The 22,902-nt window shown below is 43.8% G+C and overlaps 2 protein-coding genes across 2 annotated transcripts in view; both read left to right on the top strand.

The window, feature by feature from the left end:
* Nucleotides 1-22,902, top strand: part of LOC126249791 (nose resistant to fluoxetine protein 6-like) — a 341,698-nt gene that overhangs the window by 108,329 nt on the left and 210,467 nt on the right. The window lies entirely within an intron of this gene.
* LOC126249792 (uncharacterized) lies at nucleotides 1,064-1,756 on the top strand (the record flags this gene model as incomplete). Its single annotated transcript, XM_049951479.1, has 1 exon — nucleotides 1,064-1,756. A coding segment is annotated over exon 1 (693 nt), but the record flags the coding sequence as incomplete, so codon positions are not given.

Here is a 22,902-nt window from a genome sequence, read left to right as displayed (position 1 = left end):
TCGGCGTGAAGGAGGGGCACCAATACCTCCGTAAAAAAAAAGAAGCTGTTTTTTGATCGTGCACGCGGCTAGGCATGTTCTGCCTATTGCATTTTTTCAGATTAACGAAATGTCTCTCATCTCATTGCCTTTCGAGTGCTCCATAAGTGTAATTACTCGGTGCGATCACCTGCTGCTGCAAAGCACCGCAAACGTTCTTCACAGACGTCAACGCGTCATTCTTTCAGTTATGGAGTGAGCTTCCGTGGCATACATCTTGCAGTCACTTTGTGAAACATAAGCACTTCATGAATGCTACGTGCTGAGCCATGGCTGATGTTCATATTTTCGGCTATTTCATCCACCGTCAAACAGTGATCTTCCACCACAGTGGCTTCAACTGTTGCAGCAAAATATGGCGTCACAATGCGTTATGCTGGCCCGGGAGCTGAATATCTTTTAGCGAAGTTAAAAGGGTACAGTACCGCCCGACATTGAAAATAGGTACAACATACATCATTATTTTTGTCAGAACAACACATTTTTTTTGTAAAATAACTCAATTTCAATTAATACAGCGAAGCCGGATACCAGTGTGGGAAGGAATGACAATTTATTTATTTAATTGATCAGATGTGCACTCCCACAAAGTAAATCCCTACATCCAGTTTGGTGAGATCTGTGAAATGAATGAATGTATGGTCGTCTGCTAACCGCAGATAGTGAATGTGAATACATCATCATCTTTGAGACGATCCTTTGGCCACCTTTGGTGGGACCAAAGAGATGAAATTTACCTGAGCTTTGAGCGCCTGAAATGTGGCTGACCAATACGGTAGCAAGGTGCTCCCCCACTTCGACAGAGGTGTGAGAGGACCTAGAGAACGGCCATGTTTCAGCACTCTGCCGCTGGATCTTGTGCTGTTAAGACCTGTTTTAGTTGTGCTCCGTAATGACAAAAGAGTGGAGACATGGTATGCATGTGGAATATTTAAGAGTAGTTTGAAATAATAATTTCTCTATTTCAGGAACTTTTGTGGGGAGAATTAAATGTCAGGCAGGTAATATTAATGGGATTGTAGTAATGGGGAAGACAAGAGACCTTTATAAGAAAATTAGAGAAATTAAAGGAAAATTCCAGGCAAAAATTGGAATGATAAAAGATAGAAACGGGAAAGATCTGAGTGAAGCAGAGAATGTTAAGGAAAGATGGGCAGAATATGTAGAAGACCTATACAAGAAAGAACTGCATCATGACAGGGCTCCTACTGCTGATGTTAATGTTAATTTAGAACTAGAGCCAGATATTTTGGAGAGCGAAATCCAGTGGGCCCTTGAAAATATGGCTGATAACAAAACTAGTAGACATGATGAAATACCAGCAGAATTGTTTAAAGCCACTGGAAAGGATGCAGTGAAAGTGCTGCACTCAATATGTCAAAAAATATGGATCACGCAGCAGTGGCCAGAAGACTGGAAAAGATCAGTATTCATCCCCATTTCAAAGAGGAAAAGTTCTAAAGAATGCTCAGATTACCGAACAATCGCACTTATTTCACATGCTAGCAAAGTTATGTTGAAAATCTTACAAAATAGACTTCGCCAATATCTAGATCGAGAGCTGCCAGAAGAACAAGCTGGATTTAGGAAAGGAAGAGGAACTAGAGATCAAATTGCTAACATTCGGTGGATTATGGAAAAAGCGAGAGAATTCCAGAAAGATGTGTACCTCTGCTTTATTGACTACGCCAAAGCCTTTGACTGCGTCGATCACAACAAATTATGGAACGTACTGAAAAACATGGGTGTACCAGATCACCTCATTCATCTGATATGGAGTTTATACCTTGACCAAGAAGCCACGGTGAGAACTACGTATGGAACAACGAAATGGATAAAGATTCAGAAAGGGGTCCGGCAAGGCTGCATACTGTCACCGTACTTATTCAATCTGTATGCAGAACATGTCATGAGTAATGCGAGGCTAGATGAAGGAGAAACAGGAATTAAAATAGCTGGAATAAATGTAAACAACCTCAGGTACGCGGATGATACGATCCTGTTGGCAGAAAGTGAAGAAGAATTGAGAACACTCTTACTGAAGGTGAAAGACGAAAGTGAAAAGGCTGGTCTTATGCTGAATGTGAAGAAAACGAAAATTATGGCAACTACACCTACCAATTCGTGGGATATAGCAGGAGAAACCATGGAGGTAGTGACCACATTCAGTTATCTCGGTTCCCAGATCTCTGCTGACGGTGACTGCAGCCATGAAATCCGGAGACGCCTGTTGCTCGGTAGACAGGCGATGTCAAACCTTGACAAGGTTATAAGGTCCAGAGATATAACACTAGCAACAAAGATCCGTATTGTGAGGGCTATGGTCTTTCCAGTTGTGATGTATGGATGTGAGACCTGGACCATTAGAAAGGCTGAACGGCGAAGAATTGACTCCTTCGAATTGTGGTGTTGGAGGAAACTTCTTAGAGTTCCATGGACTGCAAAGAGAACCAACAGATCAATATTGGAGCAAATTAAACCAGATTTCTCCCTGGAAGGTCTAATCTTAAAACAAAAGCTGACCTACTTTGGACACACAACGCGAAGGCATGCCTCGCTGGAAAAAGCATTAATGCTGGGGAAGATTGAAGGAACTAGAAGAAGAGGACGTCAGAGGATGAGATGGATCGATGGCATCACAGAAGCAATGTGTTCCAACCTGGAAGGTCTACGGGAGAAAGTGCAAGACAGGAAAAAGTGGCGTGATTTGGTTCATGGGGTCACGAAGAGTCGGAACCGACTAAACGAATAGAGAGAGAGAGAGAGAGAGAGAGAGAGAGAGAGAGAGAGAGAGAGAGAGAGTAATCTTCGGAAGTGACCAACGGTCACAATGAAACCACGTGTAGCAATAAGTTGAAATACTTCCGTGTGCTTAAGTTAAGCTGAATTACTAGCGTGTGTACAATAAGTTGAAATATTTAAGAAATAGCGTGTGTACCATAAGTTGAAATATTTAAGAAATGGCGTGTGCAGGACTTGAAATTAGAGACGAGTACTTCCACGTGGTGAGTACTGTGTGAGTCTCCAACTGTGTATGAGACAAAAGATAAAGAGAAGTACTCGTCCATGGTTTCAGTTGAGGACTCGCGTGTGTGATGAATACGTTCTTAATATTACTTTGCGTGATATGATTCCGTGTGACGCTAGATTCAAACTCTGAGAGAGAAGCAAGGTGAGTCGGCCGTCTATCCAGCAACGCCACTTGGCTTGCATTGCACAGGAAGACGTGCAAATATCTCCAGAGTTCATAGTAGGAAAGTAGAATTACAAAGTGGGGCAGTGTCGTGTGAAACTGGGATAAATACTAATTGAAGTGGGAAAGCTGAAAGTGATAATGTTGTGACTATTTAGTGTTTTGTATTTCATATCGTAGTGTGGTGTATGTCATGTAATTTGGGTATGTGTGGTTTGCATGGGAGAGTAGCAAGGTAGTTGCAAAAAATTAGTGGGTTATGCTTGTTCCTTCTGTACTGCTCGGTCTGGAGGATAGTTTCGTGATGATTATTGTGAGAGTCGAAGTGTGAGAAATAATAAAAGATCCACCATCCTATCCAGAAAGTGCACTGTAGCGTTAAATAATTACGAGACCATAATATAGAGATTCACCAATGTAAAGCCATGCCCACTGGGCGGAATTTCTCATGTGTTATTGTTGTAGGTTATAGAATTTGTGTGTTTAGGTTAGAGAATTTATCGGAATAAATAAGATAGTGAAAAGAAAAAGATTGGTGGACTTTCCTTCGAATTGTATGTTGTCATAATGTCCCGAATTTATAATGGTTCAAATGGCTCCGAGCACTATGGGACTCAACTGCTGTGGTCATAAGTCCCCTAGAACTTAGAACTACTTAAACCTAACTAACCTAAGGACAGCACACAACACCCAGCCATCACGAGGCAGAGAAAATCCCTGACCCCGCTGGGAATCGAACCCGGGAAGAATTTATAATGTGTGCGCCATTCATATTCAGTGCGGTGGCCACGTGTTGACAAAAGCCGTTAAATAAGAAAAAGAAAGAAAATGTGGTTTGCCAGTGCGTAGTGTACAGTCAGAGTTCTGTAAATTACTGATAGTCAGATACGTGTTTCCGTTGCGTATTAATCATATAGGAGGATAACTTGTAACTTAAGTGTGAGTACTAGAGTTCATGTTACTCGATAAATAAGAATGAATCCACTCGCTTGGCAGACCACTCATCTTGCAGGCCTGACTGCTTGATGCCACAGTATGAGCAAGGCATGTGGGTGCCTCTCAAAGTCATTCCTTTTCCGAACTTTCTTCTCCACACATACACTTGCTGCAGCGGCAGACATGCATCAGCATACTGGACCTCAATTCGTCGATGGATTTCAATAGCTTTCGTACGTTCACTGCTCAGAAAACGAGTGACAGAACGCTATTTTTCCTTTGTTCTAGAAATATACAAGGTGTGGCTATAAAATAACGGGACTATAGCTGTAAAACATTTTATGTCAAAAATATACATATTTAGTTATCTTCATCCTCAATATATGCCCATGCTCTATCCCTAAAATGCTCAATGCGAATTTTCCATTGGTGGGAACAGTGCTAGAAGTCTTCCTCTGTGAGCTCTTTGATGACGCGTGCCGCTTTTCTTTCACTGCTTCAACAGCCTGAGATCTTGTTCCTTTTACTGAAGATTTGACCTTTTGGAATAAATAAAAGTCACATGCCGCTAGGTCAGTTGGATGGTCTAACATTAGGATGCTGCACTTCCCTAGAAACGTCTTAACAGACAAAGCGTTATGAAACGGTGTGTTGTCGTGGTAAAAAACCCATGACTTGTTCTGCCACAATTAGGTCCATTTTTTCTTACTTTCCTACTCAAGGTAGTAATGTCGATCAGTAGTTTGACCTACAGTAACGCAGTGAAATACACAGTTCCATAACTTTAACATGCAACCCGTCGTGGCCAGAAATCGAAGACCAACTAAGATACGGAAAGCCTCCCATGCATCGACACGACATGATAGCCCCAGTTTTCCGACAAAAACAAATGAGATTAATTGAATTCATCACAAAATATCACATCTTTGGAACCGTTGGAATGTCAAAACCGATAACTGCGCCATTCAAACAATTTCATATAGCTACACGACAGAATTCATCCCACGGATATCGACAAAATCATCCAAGCCCATTTCCCAATCTACAAGAAGATCCGGAACTGTACGACATAGTAGTGAAAAACATGATTCTCGGACCATACGGGCCATTAAACCCAAATTCGCCATGTATGAGTGATGGGAAATGTACCAAAAATACCCAAAACCATTCTTGGACGACACACAAACCGGAATTAATGGCTATCCCAAATAAACGGTTGCCTCACAGCAAAAACACGATTACGAGGCAGCGACGAACTGGAAATAGATAATCAATGGGTAGTACCATATAACACACTAGTTTCCAAAGTGTTCCAAGAACTCATAAACGTACAACACTGCAGTTTAGTGAAATCCATCAAATATTTCTGTAAATATGTGAACAAAAGCAGTGACATGGCAGTATTTCAAACAGCCAACGACAGCGAACAACAAAACACACACGACGAGATCCTCATGTACCAAATGGGAAGATTCGCCAACAGTAACGAAGCACCGTGGAGGATTTTCGGTTTTCTCATACACGAACGCGAACCAACTGTGCAACATCTAGCAGTACATTTAGAGAATGGACCCAGAGTTTACTTCACAGAAGACAAAGCCAGAAAAAATTGCAAGACGAACCACTTCAAAACACAACATTAACGGCTTTTTGCCAACTGCGCCAAACGGATCCACTCGCGAAAACATTATTATATGTCGACTTCCCTACCTATTATACGTAGAACACAACAATAAAAATCTTTCAACGATAAAAAAAAGGAATTCCAGTAGAAGATCATCAAAGAATCATGAAAACTGGCGTACGTGGCCGAGTATACACCGTACATCCGAACAACGCAGAATGTTTGTATCTCCTAATGTTGCTACAAGAAATATGGGGCCAACAACTTTCTCAGATCTCAATACTGTTGACGGTTATCTATGCTAGACGTACAGAGAAACATGGCAACACTTATGACTACTGGAAAACGACAACTACTGAGAATTAACACTACAAGACGCCCCACTCACAGCCTTAGCTGAACAAATGAGAAACATATTCGCCATAACTATAAAAAAAAAACAATGTTACCCATCGAATCCAAAATAGCTATGGCATTCCTTCAAAGAGAGTATGAGTGATGACACACTGCAACAAATCCGACAGGATCATTCTGAACCGACCCTAGAATTAAACACTGGCATCTTCAATGACACACTAATTCGCCTAGGAGATAAATCTTTAGCAGTAAACAACCAGACCTTAGTACAACTTGGGATGCTAACACCACGAAAAGATGCTATCAGTGTGCTAAACTTCGAAGTTACAGATGAAAAAAGCTACAACATCAACGAACTACTTCAATTTATTTCTCACAACAAACCGCTCCTCAATGACAATCAAAAGGAAATTCACAACGTTATCATGGACCGGATCGACAACAACACTGGCAGAATTATTTATGTGGATGCACCAGCGGCACTGGGAAAACGTTTCTAACAAATCTATTGCTGGCAGAAATACGTGTTAAACAACACATCGCACTTGTACTGGCATCATCCGGCATTGCAGCCACACTTACGGAAGGTGGGCGAACTGCCCCGCCCTACAACTACCGCTGAATATAGCCGAAGAACAATTCCCGGTACGTAACATCTCTAGAGCTTCTGGAGGGGTGAACTCCTAAAGCAAGCTGAAATTATCTTGTGGGTCGAATGCACAATGGCACATAAGAAATCACTCGAAGCCATAGACAAAACAATATAGGACTTGCGAGGAAACTCTGAAGTGATAGGAGTTCTGCGTATACTCTCAGGAGATTTTAGACAAACACTTCCAGTTATCCCCAGATCAACGCCAGCAGACAAGATCGATGCACGCTTAAAAAATCATATCTCTGGCCTCACGTACAATACTGCGACTAAGAAAAAATATGAGAGTTGAACCGCGCAGGGTAGCCGTGCGGTCTAGGGCGCCTTGACACGGTTCGCGCTGGTGTCCCCGTCGGAGGTTCGAGTCCTCCCTCGGGCATAGGTGTGTGCTGTCCTTTGCGTAAGTTAGATTAAGTATTGTATAAGCCTAGGGACCGATGACTTCAGCAGTTCGGTCCCATAGTAACTTACCATAAATTTCCAATTTATGAGAGCTGAACAATTGAAAGACGAAACAACAGCACATTTTGCTCAATAACTTTTATGAATAGGCGAAGGCACATATCCTACTGACCAGAGTACTGGCCTCAGTAAACTCAACAGCGATTTTGCAACAGAGCCATTGCTTAAAAAGAACTCAGCGAGCAAATTTATCCAAATATTGTCCACAACTATACCAATCAGGACTGGCTATTTGAAAGGGCAATTTTGGCAACTAAATATTGTCGACAATATCAACTTTAATATTCAAAAGAAAATTTGCGGTGAAGAGAGAATATACAAATCGATCGACACGATGGTAAACGTTGAAGAGAGTGTGAACTTTCCTACAGAATTTCTAAACTCTTTCCGAGTACCAGGAATGCCGTCACACTGCCTTCGACTTAAATCTGGATATTCGATCGTACTACTCAGAAATCTCAACTTACCAAAACAGTGTAATGGAACAAGGATGATCGCCAAACAGCTACAGAATAACATCGTCGAAGCCGAACTTATGACTGGAAAGTACAAAGGACACACACTGTTTATTCCCAGAATACCACTGATCTCCACTGAACTGCCATTCCAATTTAAAAGACTGTAGTTTCTAATCAAATTAGCCTAAGACTGCACTGTAGTTCCTTCTCTAGATTGTCGTACAGATGACAAAATGGTAGATATAGAAATAGACGACAGAGGGATAGAGAAACAATTAAAATCGCTCAAAAGAGGAAAGGCCGCTGGACCTGATGGGATACCAGTTCGATTTTACACAGAGTATGCGAAGGAACTTGCCCCCCTTCTTGCAGCGGTGTACCGTAGGTCTGTAGAAGAGCGTAGCGTTCCAAAGGATTGGAAAAGGGCACAGGTCATCCCCGTTTTCAAGAAGGGACGTCGAACAGATGTGCAGAACTATAGACCTATATCTCTGACGTCGATCAGTTGTAGAATTTTGGAACACGTATTCTGTTCGAGTATAATGACTTTTCTGGAGACTAAAAATCTACTCTGTAGGAATGAGCATGGGTTTCGAAAAAGACGGTCGTGTGAAACCCAGCTCGCGCTATTCGTCCACGAGACTCAGAGGGCCATAGACACGGGTTCCCAGGTAGATACCGTGTTTCTTGACTTCCGCAAGGCGTTCGATACAGTTCCCCACAGTCGTTTAATGAACAAAGTAAGAGCATATGGACTATCAGACCAATTGTGTGATTGGATTGAAGAGTTCCTAGATAACAGAACGCAGCATGACATTCTCAATGGAGAGAAGTCCTCCGAAGTGAGAGTGATTTCAGGTGTACCGCAGGGGAGTGTCATAGGACCGTTGCTATTCACAGTATACATAAATAATCTTGTGGATGACATCGGAAGTTCACTGAGGCTTTTTGCAGATGATGCTGTGGCGTATCGAGAGGTTGTAACAATGGAAAATTGTACTGAAATACTGGAGGATCTGCAGCGAATTGACGCATGGTGCAGGGAGTGGCAATTGAATCTCAATGTAGACAAGTGTAATGTGCTGCGAATACATAGAAAGAAAGATCCATTATCATTTAGCTACAAAATAGCAGGTCAGCAACTGGAAGCAGTTAATTCCATAAATTATCTGGGAGAACGCATTAGGAGTGATTTAAAATGGAATGATCATATAAAGTTGATCGTCGGTAAAGCAGATGCCAGACTGAGATTCATTGGAAGAATCCTAAGGAATGCAATCCGAAAACAAAGGAAGTAGGTTACAGTACACTTGTTCGCCCACTGCTTGAATACTGCTCAGCAGTGTGGGATCCGTACCAGATAAGGTTGATAGAAGAGATAGAGAAGATCCAACGGAGAGCAGCGCGCTTCGTTACAGGACCATTTAGTAATCGCGAAAGCGTTACGGAGATGATAGATAAACTCCAGTGGAAGACTCTGCAGGAGAGACGCTCAGTAGCTCGGTACGGGCTTTTGTTAAAGTTTCGGGAACATACTTTCACCGAAGAGTCAAGCAGTATATTGCTCCCTCCTACGTATGTCTCGCGAAGAGACCATGAGGATAAAATCAGAGAGATTAGAGCCCACACAGAGGCATACCGAAATCCTTCTTTCCACGAACAATACGAGACTGGAATAGAAGGGAGAACCGATGGAGGTAATCAGGGTACCCTCCGCCACACACCGTCAGGTGGCTTGCGGAGTATGGATGTAGATAGATAGATAGATAGAAGGTTTTATAATTAACAAAGCGCAACGACAACCTTTAAAATATTGCGTCATCAAACTCAAAAATTCTTGCTTTTCTCACGGTCAACGATACGTAGTTTGCTCTCGAGCAGGAAATTCCAAAAATTTATACATATATATCCCGGGTAACAAAATGAAAAATGTTCTTTATAAACAAGTAATGGATGCAGTTACAATATGTTCTCAATAAAAATTTTTTACCCCTCAAACTTTAATAAGTATTGTAAATAGTTATAATATGTTTTCAATAAATGTTTTTACGTACTCGGCGCTGCCAACAGGAACTGCAACGTTTAACTTCACCTCGCAATTTTGACACTACTGCTGCTGGTTCGCTGGCATTTGCAGAAAATAAAAGAACAAAGATGTAGACAAGAAGTATTCCAAACAAATTCGACATGTGACGAAACCGAACGATGGACCCATCGGGCACGTTTTATTGTGCCACTTTCATGCAGTTACCATTGTTAGCAAGTTGGTTATCGCCAAGCATGAACGTGCATAGTTTTCCTTTCGATTCTTGCTCTAAGGAGGATATGCAGGCTGCTAGCTTATTGATGTACGGAACATCTAATAATAAATCAATACTTAATTATGCAGCTCTAAAACTGGCAGTATATGTACAATACGCAGCCGATATCTTTTTGCCCGTATGTCGATTTTTTCCGTTGATATATCGATAATTTTTGTCGATATACTGTGGGCCGATAATGACACTTTTTAAATACCTATATACCGGACTCCCGATATTTTTAAAATATGGACAGTCATACTGTGTCCTTACGCTTTACTTCTGCCAGCAGAGAAGACGCTGCAGATCATTATATACAAACATTTGTACCACAGTGTGGGGCAAATACAAATGACTCACTACGTTCTCGGAGATGAAATCTTGAAATATAGAGGCGCTTGAAACACCCTTTGGGCTCGAGTGAATTAACGACTTTTTTAAGGCTATTGTCTTGTGGTGGTACAATTAGTCTGCTCACTCGTTCCTGTAACAAGTGGAACCCAACGAAAGTGATTCCATCTCGCGTCGCATCGAAGTCATCATACTGAGTGGCACCAATGAGTGTATATAACGGCCTGTAGTGTGCTTTTTGTTAGAACAGCTGGCAACGTCCAAGAAAAGAAATACATATGTAAAACATCGATACACCTGAAGAGCGGAGTACAAGCGCTGGAAACGAGTCGTGAAGGAAAATAAAAGAGTGACTTATACAGATAAAAAGACTAGGGCTAGTAGAAATCGTCGGGGAACAGAAAAGATTTTGAATGTAACTGGTGAAAGGAGAAAATATAAAAATGCAGTAAATGAAGCAGGCGAAAAGGAATACAAACGTCTGAAAAATGAGATCGACTGGAGGCGTAAAATGGCGAAGCAGGGATGGTTGGAGGACAAATGTAAGGATGTAGAAGCATATATCACTAGGGACAAGACAAATACTGCCTACAGGAAAATTAAAGAGACCTTTGGAGAAAAGAGAACCACCTGTATGAATGTCAAGAGCTCAGATGGAAAACTAGTCCTAAGCGAAGGAGGGAAGGTAGAAAAGTGGAAAGAGTAAAAGCAATTGTAAATCTGTGGTAAGATCTTATGGGACCAAACCGCGTAGGTCATCGGTCCCTAAGCTTACACACTACTTAATCTAACTTAAACTAACTTACGCTGTGGACAACACACACGCCCATGCCCGAGGGAGGACTCGAACCTCCGACGGGGGGAGCCGCGCGGACCGTGACAAGGCGCCCGAGACCGCGCGTCTACTCCGCGTGGCGAAGGAGTATATAGAGGGGCTACAAAAGGGCGATGTACTTGCGGGAAATATTATGGAAGTGGAAGAGGACGTAGCTGAAGATGAAATAGGAGATATGATACTGCTTGAAGAATTTTCGACAGGCTAAGATGAAACAAGGCCCATGGAGTAGGCAACATTCCATTAGAACTACTGACGGCCTTGGATGAGCCAGCCGTGACAAAACTCTACCATTTGGTGAACAAGATGTAAGAGACAGGCGAAACACCCTCAGACTTCAAGAAGAATGTCATAATTCCAGCCCAAAAGAATGCAGGTGTTTACAGGTGTGAAAATTACCAAACTATTAGTTCCATAAGCCATGGTTGCAAAATACTAACACGAATTCTTTACAAACGAATGGAAAAACTGCTAGAAATCGACCTCGGGGAAGATCAATTAGTATTCCGTAGAAATGTTCGAAGACGCGAGGCAATACTGACCCTACGATTTATCTTAGAAGAAAGGTTAAGAAAAGGCAAACCTACGTTTCTGGCATTTGTAGACTTAGAGAAAGCTTTTGACAATGTTGACTGGAATACCCTCTTTCAAATTCTGAAGGAGACAAGTGAAAAATACAGGGAGCGAAAGGCTATTTACAATTTGTACAGAAACCAGATGACAGTTATAAGAGTCGAGGGGCATCAAAGGGAAGCAGTGGTTGAGAAGGGAGTGAGACGGGGTTGTATACTGTCCCCGATGTTATGCAATCTACACTCCTGGAAATGGAAAAACGAACACATTGACACCGGTGTGTCAGACCCACCATACTTGCTCCGGACACTGTGAGAGGGCTGTACAAGCAATGATCATACGCACGGCACAGCGGACACACCAGGAACCGCGGTGTTGGCCGTCGAATGGCGCTAGCTGCGCAGCATTTGTGCACCGCCGCCGTCAGTGTCAGCCAGTTTGCCGTGGCATACGGAGCTCCATCGCAGTCTTTAACACTGGTAGCATGCCGCGACAGCGTGGACGTGAGCCGTATGTGCAGTTGACGGACTTTGAGCGAGGGCGTATAGTGGGCATGCGGGAGGCCGGGTGGACGTACCGCCGAATTGCTCAACACGTGGGGCATGAGGTCTCCGCAGTACATCGACGTTGTCGCCAGTGGTCGGCGGAAGGTGCACGTGCCCGTCGACCTGGGACCGGACCGCAGCGACGCACAGATGCACGCCAAGACCGTAGGATCCTACGCAGTGCCGTAGGGGACCGCACCGCCACTTCCCAGCAAATTAGGGACACTGTTGCTCCTGGGGTATCGGCGAGGACCATTCGCAACCGTCTCCATGAAGCTGGGCTACGGTCCCGCACACCGTTAGGCCGTCTTCCGCTCACGCCCCAACATCGTGCAGCCCGCCTCCAGTGGTGTCGCGGCAGGCGTGAATGGAGGGACGAATGGAGACGTGTCGTCTTCAGCGATGAGAGTCGCTTCTGCCTTGGTGCCAATGATGGTCGTATGCGTGTTTGGCGCCGTGCAGGTGAGCGCCACAATCAGGACTGCATACGACCGAGGCACACAGGGCCAACACCCGGCATCATGGTGTGGGGAGCGATCTCCTACACTGGCCGTACACCACTGGTGATCGTCGAGGGGACACTGAATAGTGCACGGTACATCCAAACCGTCATCGAACCCATCGTTCTACCATTCCTAGACCGACAAGGGAACTTGCTGTTCCAACAGGACAATGCACGTCCGCATGTATCCCGTGCAACCCAACGTGCTCTAGAAGGTGTACGTCAACTACCCTGGCCAGCAAGATCTCCGGATCTGTCCCCCATTGAGCATGTTTGGGACTGGATGAAGCGTCGTCTCACGCGGTCTGCACGTCCAGCACGAACGCTGGTCCAACTGAGGCGCCAGGTGGAAATGGCATGGCAAGCCGTTCCACAGGACTACATCGAGCATCTCTACGATCGTCTCCATGGGAGAATAGCAGCCTGCATTGCTGCGAAAGGTGGATATACACTGTACTAGTGCCGACATTGTGCATGCTCTGTTGCCTGTGTCTATGTGCCTGTGGTTCTGTCAGTGTGATCATGTGATGTATCTGACCCCAGGAATGTGTCAATAAAGTTTCCCCTTCCTGGGACAATGAATTCACGGTGTTCTTATTTCAATTTCCAGGAGTGTATATAGAGAGCAAGCAGTAAAGGTAACAACAGAAAAATTTTCGAGCAGGAATTAAAATCCATGGAGAAGAAATAAAAACTTTGAGGTCTGCCAACGACATTGTAATTCTGTCAGAGACAGAAAAGGACCTGGAAGAGTGGCTGAACGGAATAAACGGTTTCCTGAAAGAAGGATATAAGATGAGCGTCAACAAAAGCAAAACGAGGATAATGGAATGTAGTAGTTTTAAATCAGGTGATGCTGATGGAATTAGATTAGGAAATGAGACACTTAAAGTAGTAGATGAGTTTAGATATTTGGGGAGCAAAATAACTGATGACGGTCGAAGTAGAGAGGTGGTCGTAAGTTTCTGCGGGACCAAACTGCTGAGGTCATCCGTCTCTAGGCTTACACACTACTTAATCTAACTTAAACAACACTACTGGCCATTCAAGTTGTTACACCAAGAAGAAATGCAGATGATAAACGGGTATTCATTGGACAAATTTATTATACTAGAACTGACATGTGATTACATTGTCACGCAATTTGGGTGCATAGATCCTAAGAAATCAGTACCCAGAACAACCACCTCTGGCCGTAATAACGGCATTGATACGCCTGGGCATTGACTCAAACAGAGCTTGGATGGCGTGTACAGGATACAGCTGGCCATGCAGCTTCAACACGATACCACAGTTCATCAAGAGTAGTGACTGCCGTATTGTGACGAGCCAGTTGCTCGGCCACCATTGACCATACGTTTTCAATTGGTGAGAGATCTGGAGAATGTGCTGGCCACGGCAGCAGTTGAACATTTTCTGTGTCCAGAAAGGCTCGTACAGGACTTGCAACATGCACTCGTCCATTATCGTGCTCAAATGTAGGGTTTCGCAGGGATCGAATGAAGGGTAGAGCCACGGGTCGTAACACATCTGAAATGTAACGTCCACTGTTCAAAGTGCCGTCAGTGCGGACAAGAGGGGACCGAGACGTGTTACCAATGGCACCCCATACCATCACGCCGGGTGATACGCCAGTATGGGGAAGACAAATACACGCTTCCAATGTGCGACCATCATGATGCTGTAAACAGAACCTGGATTCATCCGAAAAAATGACGTTTTGCCATTCGTTCACCCAGGTTCGTCGTGGAGTACACCATCGCAGGCGCTCCTGTGTGTGATGCAGAGTCAAGGGTAATCGCAGCCATGGTCTCCGAGCTGATAGTCCATGCTGCTGCAAACGTCGTCGAACTGTTCATGCAGATGATTGTTGTCTTGCAGACGTCCCCATCTGTTGACTCAGGGATCGAGACGTGGCTGCACGATCCGTTGCAGCCATTCGGATAAAATGCCTGTCATCTCGACTGCTAGCGATACGAGGGCGTTGGGATCCAGCACGGCGTTCCGTATTACCCTTCTGAACCCACTGATTCCATTTCTGCTAACAGTCATTGGATCTCGACCAACACGAGCAGCAATGTCGCGATACGATAAACCGCAATCGCGGTAGGCTACAATCCGACCTTTATCAAAGTCGGAAACGTGATGGTACGCATTTCTCCTCCTTACACGAGGCATCACAACAACGTTTCACCACGCAACGTCGGTCAACTGCTGTTTGTGTATGAGAAATCGGTTGGAAACTTTCCTCATGTCAGCACGTTGTAGGTGTCGCCACCGGCGCCAACCTTGTGTGAATGCTCTGAAAAGCTAATCATTTGCACATCACAGCATCTTCTTCCTGTCGGTTAAATTTCGCGTGTGTAGCACGTCATCTTCGATGTGTAGCAATTTTAATGGCCAGTAGTGTAACTTATGCTAAAGACAACACACACACCCATGCTCGTGAGGGATGATGGGGGGGGGGGGGGCGAGGGACTCAAACCTCCGACGGGGGGGAGCCGCGCGAACCGTGATAAGACGCCTCAGATCGCGCAGCTACCCCGCGCGGTTAAGTAGAGAGGATATAAAATGTAGACTGGTTATGGCAAGGAAAGCGTTTCTGAAGAAGAGAAATTTGTTAACATCGTGTATAGATTTAAGTGTTAGGAAGTGTTTTCTGAAAGTATTTGTATGGAGTGTAGCCATGTATGGGAGTGAAGCATGGATGATGATAAACAATGTAGACGAGAAGAGAATAGAAGCTTTCGAAATGTGGTGCTACAGAAGAATGCTGAAGATTAGATGGGTAGATCACGTAACTAATGAGGAGGTACGGAATAGAATTGGGGAGAAGAGGAATTTGTGGCACAACTTGACTAGAAGGAGGGATTGATTGGTAGGTCACGTTCTGAGGCATCAAGGGATCACCAATTTAGTATTGGAGGGAAGCGTGGAGGGTTAAAATCGTAGAGGGATAACAAGAGATGAATACGCTAAGCAGATTGAGAAGGATGCAGTAGATATTCGGGGATGAAGAGGCCTCCACAGGATAGAGTAGCATGGAGAGCTGCATCAAACCAGTCTCTGGACTGAAGGCCATAACAACAACATACAGATGATTATTTTTATCATCATCATCATCATCATTTAAGACTGATTATGCCTTTCAGCGTTCAGTCTGGAGCATAGTCCCCCTTATAAAATTTCTCCATGATCCCCTATTCAGTGCTAACATTGGTGCCTCTTCTGATGTTAAACCTATTACTTCAAAATCATTCTTAACCGAATCCAGGTACCTTCTCCTTGGTCTGCCCCGACTCCTCCTACCCTCTACTGCTGAACCCATGAATCTCTTGGGTAGCCTTGCTTCTCCCATGCGTGTAACATGACCCCACCATCTAAGCCTGTTCGCCCTGACTGCTACATCTATAGAGTTCATTCCCAGTTTTTCTTTGATTTCCTCATTGTGGACATCTTCCTGCCATTGTTCCCATCTACTAGTACCTGCAATCATCGTAGCTACTTTCATATCCGTAACCTCAACCTTATTGATAAGGTAACCTGAATCCACCCAGCTTTCGCTTCCATACAACAAAATTGGTCGAAAGATTGAACGGTGCACAGGTAACTTAGTCTTGGTACTGACTTTGCAGAAGAGAGTAGATCGTAGCTGAGTGCTCACTGCATTAGCTTTGCTGCACCTCGCTTCCAGTTCTTTCACTATGTTGCCATCCTGCGAGAATATGCATCCTAAGTACTTGAAACCGTCCACCTGTTCTAACTTTGTTCCTCCTATCTGGCACTCAATCCGTTTATATCTCTTTCCCCCTGACATTACTTTCGTTTTGGAGATGCTAATCTTCATACCATAGTCCTTACATTTCTGATCTAGCTCTGATATATTACTTTGCAAACTTTCAATCGAATATGCCATCACAACTAAGTCATCCGCATATGCGAGACTGCTTATTTTGTGTTCACATATCTTAATCTCACCCAGCCAGTCTATTGTTTTCAACATATGATCCATAAATAATATGAACAACAGTAGAGACAAAATGGTTCAAATGGCTCTGAGCACTATGCGACTTAACATCTGTGGTCATCAGTCCCCTAGAACTTAGAACTACTTAAACCTAACTAACCTAAAGACATCACACACATCCATGCCCGAGGCAGGATTCGAACCTGCGACCGTAGCGGTCACGCGGTTCCAGACTGAAGCGCCTAGAACAGTGGAGACAGGTTGCAGCCTTGTCTTACCCCTGAAACTACTCTGAACCATGAACTCAATTTACCGTCAACTCTAACTGCTGCCTGACTGTCTATGTAAAGACCTTTAATTGCTTGCGAAAGTTTGCCTCCTATTCCATAATCTCGTAGAACAGACAATAACTTCCTCCTAGGAACCCGGTCATATAGTGGGGCGGGAGGTGGAATTATGTTAATTTTATATATGTTTGTAGAATGTAGAAACACTGCATTACTTGCCGTTTTAACCATATGTGCGGCGGCGGGTGGAATTATTGTTGTTAAAAATGTTCCTATTATTTAGAATGTTATTTATGCTGTCTTTCGCCGTTCTCAACACTGGCTCTCTAACTACAATATTGGCAACCAGAAAGTGATTAGCAAAACGTGAAGCCTGTAATTATAATTCCTAGTGCCCACTTCATCTGAGAATACACTTATAGTTACAGCTTATAGCTCTGAGGAATTAGGAGATTGTCCGGGATTTATAATCAAAAACGGTCGTGAAAAAAAAAAAAACGTTCTGTATTCTGAAAGTCACAGTTGAAAACAAAATAATCCACACAATCTAACTAACAGAGCAGTTCAGAGTGTAATGCGCTGATGCCACTATAACTGTCCAAGTTAAATATTTAAATGAATGCTCGCCATAATTTGATGATAAGGTTCATCAAACGCCGCGCTAAATAATGGTAGAATGTTTGTCCCGCGGCGGCACGTGAAAATACGACAATACGCAAACTGAAGATCGATAATTAAAGTCAACCCAGAATTAACACTTCACTCGAAAATGAATTCATGGTTACGCGTATTCCGAGTAACTTAATACGGCATCCGAGGCTGTTTGTAGCAATGATACCGACGCGACGCGACGCGACGCGACGCGACTCCCGACACAGATGACGTGCTATTCAGCGTCTGGAGAGAACTGGGGCCTTGCTTCCTCCCGCAGCGTTCTTATATATAAAGCCGCGGTGCGGACGGCTAAGGGAACGCCTGATCAAATCGGCTCTCCCGACTAGCCGCTGGGCTAGTAATGCACAACTTTAAGTTACCTAATAAATCATAGCTTCTCTTGCTGATGGCCGATGAAGCTCTTAATTTAAATGTGCATTCAGCACACAGGCAAGTATTGATAGTAAAATTTTGACGTGGCTAAGTTAAATATTTTGGGAGAGAGAATTAATTTAATTACACTGCACGCAGTAGACGAGCTCTGAACTGGCCCTTTGGAGATACGCTATTGCTATAGTTTTATAGGTATTCAAATGAAACTTCTCACATCTTCATAGTTACAGCGGATCTACAAACTACTTAAATATAAACATCCTAGCCTTATTTATTAGCCTACTTAATCTATCTTGCTTCCTTAAGTTTTAAGACAAAAACCAGAAAATATTGAATTTCAACTAAAATCTTAAATTGTGAGATCCAGAAGACTGTTTCTATTAAATATTTATGAAAAAGGAATCTAATTATAAATTTGAAGTCTCTAGCTCTTTTCTGTTACGCCAATGATTTTTACAGAAAAATGTCCAAATTTCGAAAATGGCTAAAGTTATCGAACTGATATTCAACACATATTAATTTAGTATTACTCCTGACATTTTAGGTTATTTATTTGATTTTTAAAGTATTGCACAACATTTATGACATCAGAGCTAGTTACAGCGGACTGGCTGGCACACTATGGAAAGACTGATGTGAATTTACTACGGCATGAGTAGGCTGCTTCCCTACAATATGCCTTTTCTAGATCTATAAAGCATAGATACAATTCCCTTTTCCACTCGTAACACTTCTCCATTATTTGCCGTAAGCTAAAGAATTGATCCTGACAACCTCTAAGAGGCCTAAACCCACACTGAGTTTCATCCAATTTGTCCTCAACTAATACTCGCACTTTCCTTTCAACAATACCTGAGAAGATTTTACCCACAACGCTGATTAAAGAGATACCTCTGTAGTTGTTACAATCTTTTCTGTTTCCGTGTTTAAAGATTTGTGTGATTACTGCTTTCGTCCAGTCTGATGGAACCTGTCCCGACTCCCACGCCATTTCAATTATCCTGTGTAGCCATTCAAGATATATATACTAAGATGGTATCTGTTCTTTCGGCCATGTCCGAAAGAACAGATACCATCTTAGTGTATATATAGTTATGGCTCACCGGCCACTTGACCATCTTCTTCTTCTGTGCGAATGCACAAACAGTGCCCGAACTCTTACGAGAATCGGCAACGCGCCGCGAGTAATGCGTATAATGGGCGGGGGCACTACGAATATAGTGCGGGACAATGCGTTCAGAATGTGGGTTTCGCGGTAGGCGTGCCAGAGATAAATCCCTGCAGTCGCGCTGTCCTCTGTGTCCTCGGTGGCTCAGATGGATACGGCTCCAGTGTGGCACTTGGCACAACAGATATTGGCGTTCCTGTTACGCTCCGCCCCTCACACAATTTCATCGGACACACTTTTTTCCCCCAAGAATCTTATTTCCCGGTCCAAAAAACCAATGCAGTGACATGGGTACGGGGAATGGTGGTGGGCTACGCCTATAACGAATCGGAAAAGGACAAAATGGGTTTTTGGCATTTTCTCCTGGATGGACACACGAAGCTGCAACAGCATATGAAATATGGGCAAGATTTCGCTAATTACTTGCGACTTACATTTACCGACCCGCCGGCCAGATGGGGTGTGACGGGTGAGAGATGAGATAGACGAGGAAACCGAGATAGACATCCATCACACTTACGGACCCTTAGTTAATTTCGAGAAGACGACCCAGTCTTACACCAACGTCTGGAGAACGAGTCGATAGATGGCTCTCTTGCTCTAACGAACGTCGGGTCGTGAGCAGGTGTCGCCCCAGACACGAATTTCATTTCATTGCTGCAGGAGCATGTATCTTTTGTATTTGTACTATCCGCAATGTCTACATGTCTTGCATTTGGACATTTTCAGTTTTATTAATTTCCTTAATTACAAAATTTTCTAATTAGCCACTATTTGTCAAGATTTGGACATTGTAGACACTATTTATGCGGTAGGTAGTACAACAAAATGTATGTCAGCAAAGGTTGTAAGTCTGACATTGAGAAAAAAAAAATAATAATAAAAACAACAACAATTTTAAAAAATAAAAAAATAGTAGCGTTGAAGTCTCAGTCTGAGCTTCAAACCACCTTTGCCCCATCTTCTCTTACAAAAAAAAAAAAAAACGATGGATAGAGCGTCTGCCATGTAAGCGGGAGTTCCCGGGTTCCAGTCCCGGTCGGGGCATACATTTTCATCTGTCCCCGTTGACGTATGTCAACGCCTGTAAGCAGCTAAGGGTGTTCATTTCATTGTAATGCCATTTAAGACCTGACATTCCACTGTATTTGATGAGTTCCGACTTAGTTTCATCCACCCAAGCCGCTTTATTGCACTGCAAACTATTGACCATTTTCTCCACTTCCTCAAATGTGATCGTATTTCCATCATCAAAAAAATGGTTCAAAGGGCTCTGAGCACTATGGGCCTCAACTGCTGAGGTCATAAGTCCCCTAGAACTTAGAACTACTTAAACCTAACTAACCTAAGGACATCACACACATCCATGCCCGAGGCAGGATTCGAACCTGCGACCGTAGCGGTCGCGCGGTTCCAGACTGTAGCGCCCAGAACCGCTCGGCCACTTCCATCATCATTCCTATCCCATTGTACATCGAAATCTGAAACAATACTGATTATTTTTATTTTATCTTTTCTATCGAAATAGTCGCGGTTGCCAGACCACAGTCCAACGCGGAGGAAATGAGCTCCCTCGACAGGAGTTATTTTTTTTTTATGTGAAATCTCGTGTGCGAAAAGAGCGCCAGATTGGCCCGAAAGTATGAAAGCGGGCGCGGCCGTCGTTGCCAAAGAGTGTGGAAGCTGCGTGCTGACTGGAGGGGCAGCGAGCCGGGGTTTATAGTAGTGCGGAGAAAGGCGGGCCTCAGCCTCACTGTTACCATGGCCGCCGCCGGGCCGCCACTGCCTCTCCTGCTGCTCGCTGCCGCTGCCGCCGTCGCACACGGACAGGTAAGCCGGAACCCGCAGCGCTCTCGCCGCCTCTTCTGTTGTGTGCCGCACTTGCTGTGTTCGTGTTCGTGAAGCAAGCTACACGTTGGCTTAGAAGACACACGCATTTGTGATTTCCTGTCTGAGAGGTCACAGTTCGTAGAAACTGACGGAAAGTCATCGAGTAAACCAGAAGTTCCGACTCCCTGGGGATCTCAAGTTGATTCCGTATTTCTAGATTTCCGGAAAGCTTTTGACACCGTTCCTTACAAGCGACTTCTAATCAAGCTGCGGGCCTACGGGGTATCGTCTCAGTTGTGCGACTAGATTCGTGATTTCCTGTCAGGAAGGTCGCAGTTCGTAGTAATAGACGGCAAATCGTCGAGTAAAACTGAAGTGATATCAGGTGTTCCTCAGGGAAGCGTCCTGGGACCTCTGCTGTTCCTGATCTATATAAATGACCTGGGTGACAATCTGAGCAGTTCTCTTAGGTTGTTCGCAGATGATGCTGTAATTTACCGTCTAGTAGGGTCATACGAAGACCGGTATCAGTTGCAAAGCGATTTAGAAAAGATTGCTGTATGGTGTGGCAGGTGGCAGTTGACGCTAAATAACGAAAAAAAAAAATGGTTCAAATGGCTCTGAGCACTATGGGACTTAACATCTGTGGTCATCAGTCCCCTAGAACTTAGAACTACTTAAACCTAACTAACCTAAGGACATCACACACATCCATGCCCGAGGCAGGATTCGAACCTGCGACCGTAGCATTCGCGCGGTTCCGGACTGAGCGCCTTAACCGCGAGACCACCGCGGCCGGCTAAATAACGAAAAGTGTGAGGTGAGCCACATGAGTTCCAAAAGAAATCCGTTGGAATTCGATTACTCGATAAATAGAACAATTCTCAAGGCTGTCAATTCAACTAAGTACCTGGGTGTAAAAATTACGAACAACTTCAGTTGGAAAGACCACATAGATAATATTGTGGGGAAGGCGAACCAAAGGTTGCGTTTCATTGGCAGGACACTTAGAAGATGCAACAAGTCCACTAAAGAGACAGCTTACACTACACTCGTTCGTCCTCTGTTAGAATATTGCTGCGCAGTGTGGGATCCTTGCCAGGTGGGATTGACGGAAGACATCGAAAGGGTGCAAAAAAGGGCAGCTCGTTTTGTATTATCACGTAATAGGGGAGAGAGTGTAGCAGATATGATATGCGAGTTGGGATGGAAGTCATTACAGCAAAGACGTTTTTCGCCGCGGCTGGATCTATTTACGAAATTTCAGTCACCAACTTTCTCTTCCGAATGCGAAAATATTTTGTTGAGCCCAACCTACATAGGTAGGAATGATCATCAAAATAAAATAAGAGAAATCAGAGCTCGAACAGAAAGGTTTAGGTGTTCGTTTTTCCCGCGCGCTTTCGGGAGTGGAATGGTAGGGAGATAGTATGATTGTGGTTCGACGAACCCTCTGCCAAGTACTTAAATGTGAATTGCAGAGTAATCATGTAGATGTAGATGTAGATGTAAATGTAGAAGTGATTTCTGGCGTTCCCCGAGGTAGTGTTATAGGCCCTTTGCCGTTCCTTATCTATATAAACGATTTGGGAGACAATCTGAGCAGTCGTCTTCGGTTGTTTGCACATGACGCTGTCGTTTATCGACTCATAAAGTCATCAGAAGATCAAAAAAAAACTGCAAAACGATTTAGAAATAATATCTGAATGGTGCGAAAAGTGGCAGTTGACCCTGAATAACGGAAAGTGTGAGGTCATCCACATGAGTGCTAAAAGG

The sequence above is a fragment of the Schistocerca nitens genome, chromosome 3 (genome assembly GCF_023898315.1).
Source record: "Schistocerca nitens isolate TAMUIC-IGC-003100 chromosome 3, iqSchNite1.1, whole genome shotgun sequence".
Taxonomy (NCBI): Eukaryota; Metazoa; Arthropoda; class Insecta; order Orthoptera; family Acrididae; genus Schistocerca; species Schistocerca nitens.
The sequence above is the reverse complement of the archived record's forward strand: the minus strand, read 5'-3'. Positions and strand labels throughout refer to the sequence as shown.